The sequence below is a fragment of the Meriones unguiculatus genome, chromosome 14, assembly GCF_030254825.1.
Source record: "Meriones unguiculatus strain TT.TT164.6M chromosome 14, Bangor_MerUng_6.1, whole genome shotgun sequence".
Classification (NCBI taxonomy): Eukaryota; Metazoa; Chordata; class Mammalia; order Rodentia; family Muridae; genus Meriones; species Meriones unguiculatus.
Window position 1 is genome coordinate 17,738,120 of NC_083361.1, and position 18,548 is coordinate 17,756,667.

Here is an 18,548-nt window from a genome sequence, read left to right on the forward strand (position 1 = left end):
TACCTAGAATGCTCAATTCTCAGCACCACATAAAAACTAGAAGAGGTGCTGTATGCCTATAGTATCAGAACTTAGGAGGTGGAGACAGGGGGATTAGAAAGTTCAAAGTCATCCTCTGTGACACAGCAAGTTTGAGGCCGCTTGGGCTACAAGTGACCCTGTCTTAAAAATTATGCAAAAATGCATACATGATTCTTTATAAAATATTAATTATTATACATACAGATTTTATTTAAACCTCACAATTCTACTTCTGAGGTTTGAAGGTCGAGAGCCTTGAATGTCCGAATTAGATCTTGAATGGCATCCACCCCACTCCCTGAGGCGCCTCTAGAGGCTCAGGTGGCAGGAAAAGGCTACAAAGAAGATCTCATTGGCCTGAAGTGAAAGGGGAAGTCATTCCTGATGGCTAGAGAGAGGACGAGAAGAGTGTGGTTTCTAAGAGAGACATGAGCCAGGCTGCTGGTCGGAGAGCAAATTTGTGTAGGAAGTACTCAGAAAACAAAACCAAACACCTCTGGCTCCATCGGTTACAAGGCAAAAACCTTTAATATTACGAGTGCTTATTACATTAGCTGCTTCGGGGCACTGACATCTTTGATTTCTGTTCATGTTTTCCTAACCCTTAAAGGTGAATGCCTCTCTCAGGGCCACCTGTGTGGTGGGTTTCCCGAGGGTTTGTGTGGGTGGACAATGGGGACAGCTATGCATACAACTGACGGGGATCTGGAAGTCCCCCCTCCCCCACTGCTATGACTGCACCTTCCGCTCCTAGTCAAGTCCTTTCCCAAGGAGGGAAGAATGTCGTGGTCCTTCCAGCAAAGAAGGAAAAGAAAAGAAAAGAAAACACCTGGCACAGATACACAGGGGTAAACATCAAGGGACGAGCGAGAAAATTTAGAGGAGGTGGATGGGAAAAAGGCGTGGGGGGGGGGCCATGAAGGACCAGTGTGGGAGGGGGCTGAGTCCATTTGGTTTCGTTCTTTGTAAGAAGTGATACCATCACGAGGACCATGCCATGCAACCTTAGAGACATCTGTGTACACTTTCCCCAAGGCTGTGCTGGGCGGCGGGGCAGAGGTCAGAGGTCAGCTCAGACAGGCGTGGTACGTCTGTTGGCCGGATTGTTATGCAGCGACTCTTTGAACTCTTTGGGTGTGGAATTGTGGAACTGTAGAAAAGCATGGTCCCGGTCAGAGTTGAGAAGGGTCCCCATGGTCAGCTTCGAGGGGTCCCGGGAGAGGGTGAACATGGAGATGTCGGTGGAAGGGATGGTGTGGAAGCCTTTGCTGATGGGAGACAGGTCTCGAGATCTGGGCTCAGTGGAGCGGGAGCTTGACCGTCTTCGGAACCTATACCTGTAGGGCGGTAGGCGGGCGAAGGTAGACTTCTTCAGGAGCTCCGAATGAGATCTGGCACGCAACTGCTGATGTTTCTCGATGTAGATGTGCACGGCGACCACGCCCACAATTTCCGCGATGATGAACGAGAAGGCTCCAAAATAAAAGGACCAGCCGTAGGAGTAGCTCTTTTTAGAGTCCCTCTGCCCAGGGTCTCCAGCATTGGCTGAAATATAAACTATGATCCCGATGATGTTGCTCAGCCCTGAGAGAAAAGGAAAAAACAAAACATGCATTCGATAAAACCTCAGAGGCAGTGACCATTTTTTAGTTTTGGAATACCGTTGGAACATGTGGAGTTAACAGGGAGGGGAGGCAATGGGTTATGGCCAGGCTATCCAAGCTGAGCCTTTCCTGCAAGGCTTGTCGGGAAATGAATTCTGACGTTCAGTCCTGGGCAGGACGCTGTCAGCCAAGGAAGGCATTGTCTATTCACGGCAAGTACTGTAGAACCCAGACTGCATTTATTTCCCCTTGAAGTCACCCATTCCATCACCACTTAATCTTGACACTAACTCACAAGGGTGGCAAAATGAACAAGATACGGGTCCCTGACCTTGAATTTCTTACCAGCAGTTAGAGAGATTGACATGTAAATGTAATTAGAGCACAATACAACAAGAACCCTATCAGGATGCGTATGAGATGACTCAGGAGCAAAGGACGGGGGGGGGAGGGTGGAGGAGAGAGAGAGAGAGAGAGAGAGAGAGAGAGAGAGAGAGAGAGAGAGAGAGAGAGAGAGAGAGAATATCTTGCTTTGGAGTCCAGGTGGCATTTGAGCTGGATCCTGACAACTGACAGGAGAGGCAAGGCTGTGGACTATAAAGTGTGGGAGGAGGGGCAGAGAATGACTTGCGAGAGCATAACTTGGATGCCTGTGGCATCTTGGACAAGCTAGGGAATAGGGCATGTCAGATATGTGGCATTGGACATTGCTGAGAGAGCAGTGGACACACACAGGGTGGAGCTGTCGTCGGAAGGTGAATGAACCCCTGGAGACAGGATGATTGCTTAAGCTTTTTTGTTTTGGGGGAGGTCTTGGTGCTGTGAATGAAACCTAGAGTTTTGTATGTACTAGGCGAGTGTTCTAACAACTGAGCTATACCCATGACCTCTAAGTTTTTTTAATTTTTTTTTCTGCACAGAATAAGATACACTTTAAGTCAGCTGTTGCTGGTGCACCAGGAATTAGGGAACCCAAAGCTATTAACCCTGAAGCCTCACTCCAATGATTTGATTATTGGCCTGTATTTCAGTGATGCCATCTAAATGGGGCGGAGGGCCCCAGTCACAGCACATATACAAACTCCACTCTGAGTTAGTGTATCTGCTGCGGTTGCCATGGTCCCTGGACAGCAGACTTCAGCTTCTTCAACCTTTCAACATGGACTCAGCATCTTCCCGGGGATCTTCTAGGCCTTCAGCACAGGCTGGGACTGATGAGGCTCCCAGCAACTTGGCCTGAGTAGCCCAGGGGCTTTCTGCTTTTCTAGTGTGCAAATACAGGCAGTTACTGGATTATTTACCTCTCTGTGGTGTAAGCTAACCCAACACTGCCCCATGCCGGCTAATGTTTTGCTAGAGAGCCTTGGCTTATCAATATACCTGTTTTCCTCAAGTGCCAACAGGCTGCATTGGAAATAGACCTTTGCTCACCCTCAGGAGGGGAACTGGCTGTGTTGGCAATGGTGAGAAGGAGCAACTGAAGTTCAGTGTCCGGCTCATCTCTAGTTGCTTGACTCACAATATTGCTCTGAAGGGGAAATGCCTCTCTCTCTTTTTTCTTTATGTCAGGGGCTCAGGCTGGCTGCCAACAATGAGGGAGTTTGATGTACCAGCTGGCATCTCCTTGCCTATAAATCTTCACTACCTGTAGGGTGGCGCTATCTGGAGTCTGCCCCCCTTTGCAGGCCTCCCTCTGCTCCTTGAATGTCCCGTACTTCTCAAGCTATCCCCGAAGTTGTACAACTACTTAAAGTTAGCTTAAAGTTCTGTCTGCAGAAATGGCTGCCCTTTCTGAGGACCGGAGTCCAGTTCCCAGCACCCGTGTCTGGTGGCTTATAACTGCCTGTAACTCCGTCTCTAGGGGATCCCACAGCCTCTCTGGTCTCTGCAGGCACCCACTCCCCAACACACATAAATAAAAATAAAAAGAAATAAACCTGAGAACATAAAGCGTTGTCAAGCAGAGTTGCCGCCGTTCTGGTCAGGTGGTGCGTGTGTTAGGTCTTAAGACTGTTTTACATATGACTCTGCTCACACTATGTCTAGGACTTTCCCCTAGCAGGGAAGGGGAAAGTTCTGCCACTGCCCCGTGTTCTCTTCTAGCCTTTCCCGGCACAGGCTTTCTCAGGTAGGAAGCACGTTCCGATCAGCGAGATACCCCTGATACAGGAGATGACAGATCTGGCTCTGTCAGGCTGCAATGATCCCCCCAGGTTAAAACAAAAAACAAAAAACAAAAAAACTCCCACCTTCTCTTCCCCAACTGTCATTTTGCCTGGGTGATTAGTGGAAGACATGTTCTTTTATATGAAAATGAACACAGGTGTGATAAGGAGGAGAATGCAGAACCCACATGAATTTTTCAGTTAAATGGGAAACTGACTTCAAAGACGCTTCAGCTCTCTGATGCTTTCTACTGATGCCCTGAGTGCCCAGGGGCCATGTTCCCTCTCTCCCCTCTGACAGCGGAGAAATACAGGTGACAAAGTTTAGAAAGTTCCAGAAAACAGGGCTTTTCCGGGGGGGCATGGTGGGAAAGTTCACAGAGATGCTCAAATGTCAAAGTGGATTAAAGAGGCAGGAAGCCAAGCAAGCTATCAGGAATTCACAGGGCATTTATTATGAGGCAGACACTGGATGGCATCTTTAGTGATTTATTTATCTTGTGGTGCTAGGGATGGTACCCAGGGCTTCCAGCAGGCTAGGCAAGCGCAGACCACTTAGTTACAAGCTCCTAGCTACTCAGTCTTTCCTTCACCAGTTCAGTGAATGATTGCATATTCCCTTTTTAGCTGGGGAAACAACGTGGATTAGTAAATCCCCATGTCAAAACAAGCTAGGAAACTATCAAAGCGGAATTTGAGCCCAAGACTTTTTAGCCATGGTGGGTTGAGATTTCAGTAATGAGGCTCTCAGGGATGAGAGACTTGCTCATTGCTATTGCTCTAGCTTCTAGCTCAGAGCTTGACCCAAGGCAAAAACACAGGATGTGTTTACTGAACGAATGAATGGGTGAATGAATGGAGTTGATGTGTGAATCAAACACACAAAGCACATGACAGTTACTTTGTGTTGAGACACGCTGGGTGCTAGCCATGGTTCTAGGCTCAGTTATGTGGACCAACTCATCTAATCCTTTAAACAGCCCTCAGAGGCAGTATCACTGGGATCAGACCTTTTAGATGGGGAAACTGAGGCATGAACCAGCTTAGTGACTTGCCTGATACTGGACAACGAGGATATAGAAGAGGGGAGATAACTATTGGGCAGCCCCGATTCAGAGCTCATACGTTTGGACCTTGGTATCAGGCCCGGGATACAGTAAGTGCTCAATAAAAGGTTGTGCTGAAGCCATAAACCTTAGCACATAAAGAGCCTCGAGGAGCATGGGGTCTTCCAATACTGTTATTTTATAGATGGAAAATTTAAGGCTCTTGGGGCTCTAGAGGGAGAGCAGTGGAAGGGTCTGATCCTAACAAGTATTCCCTCAGGGCTCTCATGGTCCCTACCTGTCACGCCTCACAATACTCCAATGCAAAGAAAGTGGCTGATGACACTTTCCCCTCGCACTCCCCTGGGGGAACAAAATAATGATCTTATCTCATTTTTTGTAAACTGTTATATCAGCACAACACTGGTACAGATTCTCCCGGCTGGTCAGCCAGAGCAAGGATAGAGCTACCCGTGTGTGTGTGTGTGGGGGGGGGCATTCCTCAAAGCCCCGTAAGCCTCTGGGTTTTCCAGCTAACAGCTGTCATCAAAGAGCAAGGTCAGAAATCACAGCTACCTCCAGCTGACCTCATCTCCCCAGGGCAAGGACACGACTTTCTCTCTGGTCTGTAAATTGAATGGTTCTCTGAGGGTTAGAGCGAGATGCTGTCTCTCCCACTCGCACCGTAGAAGGGGAAACCGGAGGGAAAGAGCCCGTGCAAGGCCTGACAGGGGATTAGGAAACTGGGCTTCATGCTTGACAGTATCGTGTTGCTTCTTTTCCAACAGTACCAAATAGTACCGTGACTCGCACACCCGGTGCCGTTCCACCGGCTCTGTGAAGTGGGAACCATTGGTTTTTGCCATGGTGGAGGTGAGGAGGCCAAGGAGGTTGGTGATAGTTCCCAAAGCAACACACGTGTAGTCAGAACTCAAATTTCAAAGTGTCACTCTCATCTACAGCCAACTGAAACAGTGCAAGAAAATTCCAGAAAGAAGCAATTTACACGCTTTAAATAACCCTGTTACAGTTTATTATGGTTCTTTTATTTTATTGTTTATTAAGTTCTCCCTGTACCTAATGCATCAATTATCCTTTCATATGTATGTTTTACAGAGTGAGTACAGTGTGTATGGGATTTGGTACTATTTGGTTTCAGGACCCACTAAGGTCCTTGGAAAGTATCCCTTAAGGGTAAGAGAGGACCACTGAGGAGCACAGTTTGAAGGTCACCACCAACGCTGCCTTCCTCTACCCCTGTTATGGTGGTTAGCAGTAACTGTCAACTTGACAGTATCGAGAATCTTCTACGAGGAAAAACCTGAGTGTTTCTGCGAGGGACTTTCCAGGCTATAGTGATTAAGGTGGGAATACCCACCCTAAACATTACGGCCCCCATCTCATCGTCTAGGGGCCTAGCCTGAATGAAATGAAGGAAGTAAGCTGGGCATTAGCTCATCTCTCTCTGCTTCCTGACTGCGGTTGCAGTGTGACCAGCTGCCTTATGTCCCTGCTGCTTTCTTCACCGTGATGGACTGTGCTCTCAAACTGTGAGCCAAAGGAAAAGAAACCCTTTCTACCTTAGGCACCTTTTGTCGGCTATTTTGTTGCAGCAATGAGAAAAGTGATGAGTAAACTTTCCTTGCTCTCTGATTTCCTAAAGCTTTTCGTCCAGTTCACATTGACCTGCCTGGAGCAGTGGGGGTAGGGGTGGGGAGTGATGGGAAGAGGTGGCAAAGACATGAAAGAAAGTGTGTAAACCCAGAAGAGAGAGAGGAAGATGAGGAGATTGGAGGAGAGGAGGAGGAGGTAGGTGAGAGAAGGCAGAAAAATAGGACATGTTTCTGAAGGTAGTCTCTTGTATCATGGTTATCCTGCACTTCCTCCTGCTCAGAGCTGCTGTGGAGAGAGGACGAGGTCTTTCCCGAGGACATCTGGGGATATTGCCTTTGCTCCATCCAGAGATGCTTGGGAGATATGGAGACTTGGAGCTTGAAAAGTTGTGAACAGCAGTTGACTGTCAAGCATGTGTCTCAAAGTTCTTCTCAGTCCTTCTTCCCTTTGTCTCCTCTCTCCTTCCTTCCTCCTCTCTTATCTTGTCCTTTCCCCCCTTCTTTCCTCCCTCCCTGCCTCCCTTCTTCTCTCTCTTTAGAGTTTCACTATGTAACCCAGGCTGGCATGGAGTTAGTGACTCAGCATCCACAGTGTTGCTTTTCTAGGCTTACACTACCATGCTTGGCTGCCCTTTTGTTAATCTGTCTCTCTGTCTCTTTGTCTTATCGATCCTGACAGCCTGTCTCCCCCATGTGTTTCCTCTGTGGAGGCCTTGGCTAGAGTCTGGGCCTGCTAATGGAATTGTCTAATGGAATCCTCAGCTGTGTACAAGCTGATCGCTCACCATCGCTGTGGCTCTGGTGTTGGCTTGTTGTCTGGGGAGATCTTAAGGCCTAGGCCAGACACTCACCTGCAGAGACGAAGAAGATGCCTGCACTGAGGATAACACTGTGCCTGCTGCGGTGGAACTCGCTGGCGGCCACGCAGAGCCCCCCGAAGAACAGCAAGGTGACGCTGAGGATGGGGAAGACACTGGAGGCCCTCACAGCCCCTGGAGAGAGAAGGAGAGAAGCGTCCATCTATGCTCCAGCCAGCCTCTGGACTCACCTGCTGTGGTCATGGTGTGTCTGCAAACCAAACAGTGCAGAACTGGAGAAAAGGCCACATTGCATAGGGGTGTGAGACCAGTGCTAGCCACTCAGGGGTCTGTGTTCTGGAAGCCAGGTACTTGAAGGTCGATCTCTTGAAAGTCTAAGCAACTTTGGCAGTAGTGTGCATTGTAAGTTGTGCCTAGGGGGCTTGGAGCCTGGGGTCTGGAGTCACACAGGACAGCACTTTCGGCTGGCCATCATCTTCTTAACTCCTCCCTTCCCAGTCTTCCTGGAGTGGAATGTCAGTCCTCTCCTGCCCCAGCCTACTAAGCAAGTCACCCTTCATCTCTGATGTGGGGTCTGGGGGTGAACACAGGGAGAACCAGACTTAGTTGCAATCCATCCCAAAATCCTTGGGTGAGGTTTTACTCTGAGGCTGTCCTTGTGTCCAACAGAGGGCAATGTTAAACAATCATTAAAGACAAACAAGGGCAACCAAAACCTGAACACGATAGGAGAGGGAGAGCAGGTTTAAGATCTTTTGAGTCTGCATTTTGAGCCTGTAACCCGGGATCTTCATTTTTACAGTGGGGACCGCAAATTATATAGGCAATCTTGAACGCAGGGATTCCTGTCAGCCCGTTTGCAGCTCATCAAAATGCAGAATCTTAAACACCTGTATTTGCATAGTAAAGAGCCTGGCAATACCCATTCAAAACCCATTTAGTCACAAAATGATGAAATGAATTTATGTATTCACTCAAGAAATATTTATTAAGCACCCACTAGATGCCAGGCCCCCTGCCAGGTGCCGGAAAAGCAGCTGCGGAAACACTTAAGGACCACAAAGGCACGACACTGCCCTTAGGAAGCATGCTCGTCAAAAGACCTCTGTGAACCTGGATCCTGAAGAGGCCTGAAGGTCCCATGGCAGGAGTCAGTATGACCCGAGCCAGAATAAGGGCACACAAGATCCGGTCCTCTACTTCTAATGTGATGAACCTTAGGTACTGGAAGTACTATAGATGCAGCAGGCATTTCCTGCACAGATGAGTGGAGCCTCAGACACAGTGAGCCCCAGAGTGCTGGCCGCCTTCCTAGAGCTGACAGGCTGACCATGACGGCTGCTGCTGTACACCGTGAGAGGATCATTTCACGTACTGCCGGCTGAGGAACAGACCCGAATTCTAAATGGGAAACCAGGCTCTGCTAAGCATGCACTGCTTCCGAAACCGCCGCAGGGTTTGCAGATCTCAAGACGAGATGCTCCAAGCCAGGGACTGGCTGTGTTTTCCCGGCGTCGGTGGGAGGTGGGAGGGCAGGTGGGGGCACCGTGTATTTCACACTACAGAAAGGAGCAAGCACCTCTGTACAGCTAACGGTTGGCTTGCTCTGAGCCAGTCTGCACACATGCATTATTAATGCTTTGTTTGTTCTAACTCTCCAGCCCTGGTAGCACCTGGAGGAGTACGGAGAGCTGACTGGTTAGTGCCTGGGTCCAGATGTCCAGAAAGATGATAACAGAGGGAGGCACAGACATCCCACGGACGTGGAGACTACCTGGCCAGAGGGACGAGCTTGGGTGCTGGTGATGGACTGTCTCATTCTCGATAACGGCGCTGGCTTGAGACAAGGTGTGAAAGTGGGGGTAAGATTGTTACCTGCAGCCTTCTCAGGTCCCTGGCCCCCCAGAGGGCCTGAGGGGTGAGTAGAACTCACCTTAAATATTCAGTAACAGGCAGCACAAGCGTTGTTCGGGTTGCAGTATGGTCAGGCCCGGATATAGAACCTGAATGGATTCTGTGCTCATTCGTATATGAAAAAGACACAGGCCTCCATCCTCATGGGCTTTATGCTCTAATAGAGACCACAGGCGGGGCTGGGCACCTAGTTCGCAGGGCCTTGTGCAAAGTAAAAATATGAGGTGTCTTGCTGTACGATTAAAACTCCAAGATGGCGACAGTGGTGCAGTGATGAGGACTTTGCCCCGGGTCGGGCCCTGAGTGACTGGCAAGACTGTAGGGATACAGGTGGGAGCTGGCAAGGCTTTGGATGAGTGCAGCGAACCATGGGAGGTAAGTGATTGAATCCAGGGGATATTTTCTCCGTGGAACTATTAGCTGATGGCTCCGATATGGGCCGTGAGAAGATTCATGAGCAGCTGCCGTGCTTGCTTTCAATGTGGAGTGAATGGTGGCACCTTACTGTGGCCCACCAGCCAGAGGAGCAGGACAGAGATGGGGCAGGCAAGGGTACAGCCCATTTTGGCCAGGAGAGGTTCAGAGCCGAGTTCACATCCCTCACAGTCACATGACTTAGGTCCAGCCACTTCGGTTATTCAGATCTAAAAAGGCAAAACTGTCTCTAGGACACTGTGACCAGTTTGGGTTGATTGTCCCCTTGGGGGATTGTAACAGAGGGAAGGGGCAGGACACAGAGGAGTGGGTCCTCTCAGGGCAGAAGAGATGGGGACTTCTGTATTTGTTTCAAGATGTCTCAGGCTGGAGGCCTGGACAGTTCTGTGGCCCTGAGAGCTGTGTCCTTCCCATCCCTATGCTCCCACAGTGATATTTTAGGAGGGCTTTCAAACTGCCTGAAAAATTGGTTAAAAGAAGAAAGGCACGAAGGAGGGGATCCTGGGCTCTGCAAGGACCAGATCATATCAGTCCCCTCTGAGCCTATCCTGGCTGTCTTTGCTACTGCCCTGGATTATGCTGGAGCCTCAGGGGCTGATAACCTGAATATATAGTGTTTGTATTTTTTATTATTTTATTTTTTGTTTCAGTTTTGTTTTGACATGCTGAGTAATTTGATTGAAAGTAAATGAAAAAGCTTTCATAGAGCAGGCTCAGTGTCAAGGTCTTTCTGACCTTGGGTCGTTTCCGCCATCCTAGCTTCATGCTCCTGTTTCAAGGGCTGGCGGAGGTCTTCTGTGACGTTCTCTTATTTGCACGAAGTCTGGACCCACCAAAGAGGAAGCAATTACTGTAGTCCCTTCCCTGAGTTCCTGTTGCCTAAACTCAATTCACAGGAAGACTGCAGTCTGCCGACACACCTGAACAGACTTCTGTTTGTCACCCACGGCTGCCTCTACTTCCATTCCACGGAGAATCGTTTTCAACCCATTGTGTGTCCTGGTGTCAGGGTTTGTTCCAGGACATTGCGTGTTTAATAGGCCCCACTGGGTTTGAAGGAAAGCTATTTGCTCTCGCCATTCTCTCCTTCCCCTATGGAATAAAAGGAGTCTATAGGTTTCTAAGTCGTGTCAGGTCGGCCCTCATGCTCTGGTGACCTTCTAACATGATGCGATTTCCTCCTCTCCTTTTTTTCCACATTCACACGTTTGTAAGCCTCTTCCCCAACTGAGTGAGTTTATTGCTAGTTCATTCCAGTGAAGCTTCAGAAGGTGCAGTGAGGGGAGAGGGGGTCCAGCTTCACCTGGCGGTCAAGAGGATCCTCACGGAAATTTTGGTCCTCAGGTAGAGTGTGACCCTAGGGAAGCTGGCTCTGCCATCCAGAGTATGGGGTGTCACTAGGTGGGTCCAGCCTTGGGAGCAATTCATCAAACAATTTCTAAAAATTCTCGTGTCTGATGTATGGGTTTCCAAATAGACTCTCGGCCTGAACCCCACAAAAATTTTGTGTTTATTTGTATTTATGTTTGGTGGTCAGAGGATAATTTATAGGAGTCAGTTTTCTCCTTCCATCATGTGGGCTCTGGGATGGAGCTGAGGCCAGCTTTGGAGGCACTTGCCTTTAATCTCTGAGCCAGCAGTTCCCAAATTGTGGGTCAAGACCCCCTTGGGGGGTTGCATATCATATATCCTTTATATCAGATGTTTACATTAAAATTCATAATACTAGCAAAATTACAGTTATAAAGTAGAAACAAAATAGTTTTATGGTTGGGGGTCACCATAACATGAGGAGCTGAATTAAAGGGTCACAGCGCTAGGAAGGTTGAGAACTGCCTGAGCCATCTTGCCAGTCTGTGAATCAACCTTTAAAAAGACCATTTGCATTGTGAGTTGGCAGGGTTTGCTTGCATATTCAATGTAATGAGTTTGTTTGATTAAAAGAATTTTTTTAATTAAAAAAAATGATTAACCTTTGAAATGTGCCCCAAGGACATGCTCCCAACATTGGAAGTGATAAGGTTGATTATAAAAGTGTATATTTGGACTGGCCTGGTGGCATAGGCTTATTATGCATTCTAACACGGAGGCTAAAGCAGGAGGAACACAAGTTTTAAGGCCTGATTGGGCTACAAGGTTACTTCAAGGCCAGCCAAGGTAAATTAATGAGATCCAGTCACAAAAGAAGAAGAAAAGAAAAAAAAAAAAAAAAAAGAAAAGAGAAAAAAAGAGAAGAAAAGGCTAAGAGCTGGAGACAGTTCAGTGATGGATAACTTGTCTGTTGCCTGTTACAAATGAGCTCCCTATCCCATACACATAGACCCCAAAGGTGTGTCCGAAATATGGGAGTATGTGTTATGCATGGAAGAAGGGCCATAACTGAGACCAGAAAGTCGGCAGACCTTCAAAGCCAGCCTGTTCCAGAAAGCATCCCTGCGACAGGAAACTGAGCTTCCTCTGGCAGAATGGAGGGTAATGAAGATGCAATCCACACCTAAGAGAGGCCTCTGCCTCCTGAAAAGCCATCTCAGTCTAGGAATGAACACTGACCAATCAGAATTGCCCTCATTTGCATGGTGAAGAATGTAGGACAGGACCATGGGTGATAGTGAGTTCTTACTCTATCCTTATCTAAACAAATGAAGGAAGCTCTCGCCCCAAGCAGCCCAAGCAGCCCAGCATCTTCTGCAGGCAGTTCTTACTATCATACCTGCAACAAGCTAAAAGAACTTGTCATTTTTCTGCTCTGGTCTAAAGAGCGTTGTGTGTGTGTGTGTATCCCCTGCTTCTAATGGCGAGGCTGTTGCCAACATGACACAGTAGCAACTTGGCAACCCCTGTTTGGTAATCAACCCTTTCTCTGACCACAAGCAAGGTTTAAGTAGGTCTCTAAACCCTGGCCACAGCCATCTTCCTTTTCCACATCTGCCTCCCAAGCTCTGAGGGGCTGACTTCAGGTCTTGAGAGTCAGAGGTAAGCCGATTTGAGTGTAGTTTCATCAATGGCAATAGAGTGGGGCTTTACTGCCCTTCATATTATGTTATGGGAGGTCTTCAGGGGATCTGACCCGGGCCTTATGAATTAGTCTTCTAGGATGCTTTGGGCTCACTGTGTCCCCCAACATTCTTGTGCTGGAGACTTAATCTAAAAATCTGCTTATGGCATTTGTAGGTGGAGCCTTTGGGAAGTCGCTGGAAATACATGACTTCAAAGGGTTGGACTTCAGTGTGGCCATTGGTGGCTTTAAGGAGAGGGAGGGAAGCTGGAGCTGATAGACTTGCTCCATCTTTCCGTGTGACGTCCTCTGCCACATTAGGATGCTGCAAGAAAGCCCTTCCCGTTGGTTGAGCAGATACCAGCACCATGCTCGTGGGTGTGCTAGCTTCCAAAACTGCCAACCAGAAAAACCTTCTCTGCTATATGAATTACACAGGCTGCGATATTCCATCATAGCAAGCAGATAGGGATAGGACCGGCATGTGGGGGTTTAAACAGCCACCTGCCCTCAAAGTCTAAAAGCTCTAAGAGTGTAAAATGGGGGATGAGTGGCAGCATTCATGCATGCCCCTGCTGTTTCTGAGAGTGGCTGTGACATGACTGGCTGCCTTCACTTCCCTGTGATGATGGACCATCACCTGAGCTGTGAGCCAAAGTAAACCCTTCTTGCTCAAATCCCTTTGGAATCAGGATATTTCATCACAGTGACAGGAAAAGAGACTAAGACCAAGATTCTAAAATTCTTGCCAAGAAACCCCTGCGCTTGCAAAGGCCCATGCTTAGACTTCTCCGGATTCTGTGGCTGCTGGTGAAACTGTGGTCATGTGGCATGGGGAGGTTGAAGGAAAGGGACAGAGACTCTCCCTCCCCAGAAGGAGGGAAAAAAATGGTCAGAAAAATCAACCAAGCTCTCCAAAGAATTTAAAACTGGTTTTATGAGTTGCGGAGTGAAAGCCACAGTTCTCTTTAGTCTCCAGTAGTTGCTTCCAAGTAGGAAAGAAAATCAACAATAAACAATGAACATTCTGGGAAAATCCTATTGTTTTCTGAGGAAAACATGCTATCCCCCACACTTTAGACTTCCTCCCTCCCTCCAGCCCACCCATTCCTTTTCACCTCTTACTTCCTTTTCCCTACCCTCCACTCCCTCCTCCCTAGATTGTACCCTAAGCACATACTCTACCCACTTTTGGCCCCAAGATAGTTGATCTCTGAGTCACAAAACCCGAATAAGACAATTTCTAGGAAGCTTAATTTATAACCTCAGTATTTAAAAAAAAAATCACCTTAAACCTAACATTCCTAAATAGCAAATTAGGTAATACTTTGGGATTTCCCTTCTGCTTGAACTTGACAGCTGTTCTTAATGAAATGACATGGGCATTCCAAGCTAAGCTTCTGGTGCCTGGACCAGTGTAAGGCCCATCTGGCTCTTATACTGCTGTCTTAATCCTGTGTGACAGGCCAGAGCTGACAAACACCACCTCAGGATTACCTGTTTGGTTGAAGGCTGAGTGGAATATGTATTCTCCTTTTTGATTTTTGTGACCTTGTCAGATTGATGACACTATAATTTCCATTTCAAAATAGATGAAGAAAGTTAAGATATTGAAATATCTTGCCCCACGACTAACCTCACTAGGAGGAAGTCAAATAGGGTCAAAGCTTGGCCGATTACATTTCAGCCCCACACTGCACTGGCTCTCGTGTGCTGTGCTTGTAATGGCCCAGGCCACATCCAGGTTACTGACCTTGGAAAATTCCTACAGGGACACTGTCCCTTGTCCCAGTAGGATTGGAACCAAGGAGAAGTCAAAGGAGAGGTGAACTTTGGTTTGTATTTCTCATGCCAGGCCTCGCCCTTGGGGACCTCACCCATTAGCGCCTGCCTCACCCATTAGCGCTTTGCCCATTAGCACCTCAAATCACCTCTGGGGAAGGTGAAAACTGTACAGGAGTTGAAGAAAATGCCTTAGATTTTCTTCTAAGGAGACTAAAAAGAACCTTTAAATTTTTTTTCCCCTTTCTATTTCTAGCTCATTGAAATGAAAGAAACTTCGACATCAGAGCACTGGGAAAGCATGTCTTCACTTTGGGATGGATAATGAGGAGCTTCACACTCACAGGTATGTGGGTGATGGCAGGGGACCCTCTCCTTCCTCCCAGGGAGACTGGAGAGGTAGGGGAACTTACGTAGAAGATATTCTGCTGTATCTTGTTCGTAGTCTGCATCTTCAGGGAAGTGATCAATTTTCTTGCACACGCCTCGAAAAGCTCCTGTGTGAAAAGAGACACGGCCCTGAGCCAAGGGGAGAGTGTTACTGGGGCCCAGGCTGGGTCTGCAACTCCATTGCATATACTTCCCTGCCCCTCAGAAGCTGTGCAGAGGCCCAACAGCTGATTTTAATAGGGTGCAAAAAAGATACTAGTTGCTGGAGTTCGGATCTTGAATGTCTCTGGGAGGCCCATGCATTAAAAGATAGTCCTGGAGCTGGTAATAGAGTTCAGGCACACACAGACCAGACACACAGACACGACACACACACACACACACACACACACACACACACACACACACACACACACAAACACAACAGAAAGACAGACAGACAGACAGACACCCCCCCACCCCCCACCCCTATCTGCCATTGTCAGGAGGGGCTAGAACTTTTAAGCATAGAGGGAGCAAGCTAAGTAATTGGATGCATGGCTTAGTAGGTGATTTTAGGAGCTGAGCCTTTCTCTCTGTTTCCTATTTACCATGAAGAAACCAGCATTGTCCTCCGATGTCCTACCCAACGTGAAAGACCCATGTTCTGTCTCACCCAAAGCCCCAGACAGCAGAACCAATTAATCATGCCCTGAAATCTCAGAAGCAATGAAACCTCAGAATCAATGTCCTCCAAAAAATTTCTTTTCCTTAGGAGTTGATTTATGTCAGGCATTGGGGTACATACCCGTGGTTCCAACTACATGGCATAGAGACAGTAAGGATGCAGGGTCAAGACCTATCTGGGATATGTGACAAGTTCAAGGCTAACTTGGGAAACTGAGCAAGACCTTCCCTCAAAATAAGAATAGAAAGTAAGACGAGCTGATAAGAACAGATACTACACTTGATCTTAGCCAAAGGGCTGAAGGCAAACAGGATGGACATTGGAAGAGGGAGAAAACAGGGAACAGGACAGGAGCCTACCACAGAGAGTCCTTTGAAAGACTCTTCCCAGAAGGTTATCAAAGCAGATGCTGAGACTCATAGCCAAACTTTGCGAATAGTGCAAGGAATCTTATGAAAGAAGGGGGAGACAGAAAGACTTGGAACAGAACAAACACAAACAAAAACAAAAACAAACAAACAAAAAAACAGGGTTTTTTTCTGAGACTGATACTCCAAGCAAGGACCATGCATGGAGATGAGAGAGGGGGCTATAGCTGGGATAAAAAGTAAATAAACTGTAATTTATAAAAAAATAAAGATATTAAATGAAAAAAAAAGAAAAGAAGACGAGGGAAGTAGCTCAGTGGTAAAGCACTTGCTTAACATGCTCAAGGCCTACACACACACACATTTGTCTCAGGTATCTGTCACAGTAACTCAGAGCTAACATATCAGCAGAGACAACAGATAATACATAGATACAATAAAAACTAAAAGGCTGAAATATGCTGCTTTTGATATCGAATTTTCAGATATTGCATGCTGTTGTTTGTCTTAGAAGGACAAAGAACAAGGAAGCATGAGAGCTTGGTGTGAGGTCTCTGCCTGTCCTGCCTATGGCGAGGGAAAAAGAAAGCTGAACTGGATGGAGCATTTGATTTATCTTCCCATTTGACAGGTGAATAAATGAGAGTTTCACTTGCAATCACTCGGGTGAACAAGGAGCCAACATTCCAGTGTGGGCATTGTGGGCATTCTCCTGTCTCCAACTTATCAGTTCTGATCACAGGCTCTTCCGGTCCTCTCTCCCCTCAGGAGATCAACATCCTTCCCCTCCCCAGCCCCACGGTCCACCAGTGTGGCCCACTCATGTCCACAGAGAAGCTGTCAGCATTTTGCTTTCTTGCTTTCTATCTCCAGCATAAACTTGACTCAACTCATTGTGTGTGTTTGTTAATCTTTGTGGGTGTTTATTAACTAGCCAATTAACCAATCTCTGGGGCAGTTAATGACTCTGTCAGTCCTTATAAATGACAAACAGTGTTCAGAATGTCTCACAGCACAGTGTGAAATTATGCTTGTGTTTCCTCCTCCCTGTCTGCAGAGACAGAGGCCGGGAGGTGAGGGGCCATGCAGAGTGGAGCAAAGCAGGGAGGTGGAGAACCAGACAGAGCCAGGCTTGCTTCTCAGGGAGGTTACTGTATGAGAGAACGAGAAAGGGCCATCTATGAAACACATATGCATATTTCATTCTTGTAAGGCTTGGGCACATAACCGTAATAGCTGCCACTTCTTACGTGTTGCTTTTTAAGATGGCTTCATGGGTAAAGCACTTGCTGCTAAGCATGGGGATTTGAGCTCGGATTCCCAGTACCCACATAAAAGGGCGAGTCTGGTGATGGTGATGTCTGCCTGCAATGAAAGTGCTGTGAGGCAGAGACAGGAGAATCCCTGAGACTTGCTGACCAGACAGTCTAGCTGAATTAGTTAACTCTTGGTTTAGTGAGAGACCTTGTCTTAAAAAATAAGGTGGAGGGCTAGCAGATGGGTGCAGGGGGTAAATGTATGAGCCGAATGACTATCTTCATTTAACTTCCAGAACCCATATAAAGGTGGAAGGAGAACAGACTCCACAAAGTTGTCCTCTGACCTCTATACATGCTCTGAGGTATGCGGGTGAGTGTGCACACATGCATGCAAAGGCACACACACTAATTAAAAAACAAAGGGGGATGGGGCATGATGTTCCAGGCCTTTAATCTCAGCACTCCGAAAACAGAGACAGGCAGATCTCTGTGAATTTGGGGCCATCTTCTTGGTCTATACCATAAGTTTCCAAGCCAGGACAGCTAGAGTTACATAGTAATACTCTGTCTTTAAAAACAAAAAAGAAAAGAAAAGAAAAGAAGAAGGAAATGAAGAAGACACTCAACATTGACCTCTGCCCCCCCACATAAACGTGTGTGTGTGTGTGTGTGTGTGCGCGCACACACACACACACACACATACACATACACACACACCCCAACTCACATCTTTGTACATACACACTAAAAAAAAAAAAAAAAAGCGTGTTTCCAATGGACCAGACACAGGGATGAAGCCCATTGCCCTCGGAGGCAAAGCTATTAGTATTGACATTTCTGATGAGGCACCAAAGATCACAAGGGCATCCAAGCAGGTGAGGCTTCAAAGCCTGAGGCTTCACCATTAGACTATGAATCCCCTCCCCCCCCCCCCGCCAATGTGCCTACTGTTCTTGTTTGGATTGTTATCTTAAAACGCTAAGAGCGCTGTCTATTTAACTCCTTACTACACACGACTGTGAGTAGGCGCCAAGCCAGCAACATTTCATAATAATTGATAGCGATGAGGTAGGTAGACTGTGTCTTTGGTTCCGATTCTTTGATCACCAGGCAAAGTACAGACTCAGAATCCAGAGAAGGATCTAGGGGAGAGGACTCAAGGAGATTCCCGGAAGAAAAACGAACAAAGTTAGGAAGAAAATCTCTCCTAATTTGAAAAACAAAACAAAACAAAACAAAAAACGGTATTAATTTTACTCGATTGCGCTTCAGAGCTTCCTTCTCACATTCCTGTTTGTCGTGTGTGTTGTGACTTAACATAGGCCTGAAAGGCAATCCAGGCTTCAGGGAGATTGAGTCACAGGGGCTTATCAGTTTATCAGAGGATTAATCCTCTCATGGATTATAGCTGAACAGACTGCAGAGGCTCTGTACGTGGTAAGAGATGGGATAAGTGTTGGAGGAAGTGGGA

The 18,548-nt window shown here is 47.3% G+C and overlaps 1 protein-coding gene and 1 long non-coding RNA gene across 2 annotated transcripts in view; one reads left to right on the top strand and one right to left on the bottom strand.

The window, feature by feature from the left end:
• Positions 1-523: 523 nt before the first annotated feature.
• The window catches only part of Cacng3 (calcium voltage-gated channel auxiliary subunit gamma 3), a 97,017-nt gene continuing 78,992 nt past the window's right edge, over positions 524-18,548 (bottom strand). The window contains exons 2-4 of the mRNA XM_021655049.2: positions 14,807-14,890; positions 7,301-7,441; positions 524-1,605 (exon numbers count right to left, since the gene is read on the bottom strand). Of these exons, the coding sequence (XP_021510724.1) occupies positions 1,094-1,605; positions 7,301-7,441; positions 14,807-14,890 (737 nt within the window). The 3' untranslated portion in view covers positions 524-1,093. The remainder of the gene's footprint in view (positions 1,606-7,300; positions 7,442-14,806; positions 14,891-18,548) is intronic.
• On the top strand, positions 8,867-16,708 carry LOC132647162 (uncharacterized). The gene is made up of 4 exons (XR_009585457.1): positions 8,867-9,115; positions 14,650-14,739; positions 16,330-16,449; positions 16,587-16,708. It is a non-coding gene; the product is annotated as an uncharacterized LOC132647162 (long non-coding RNA).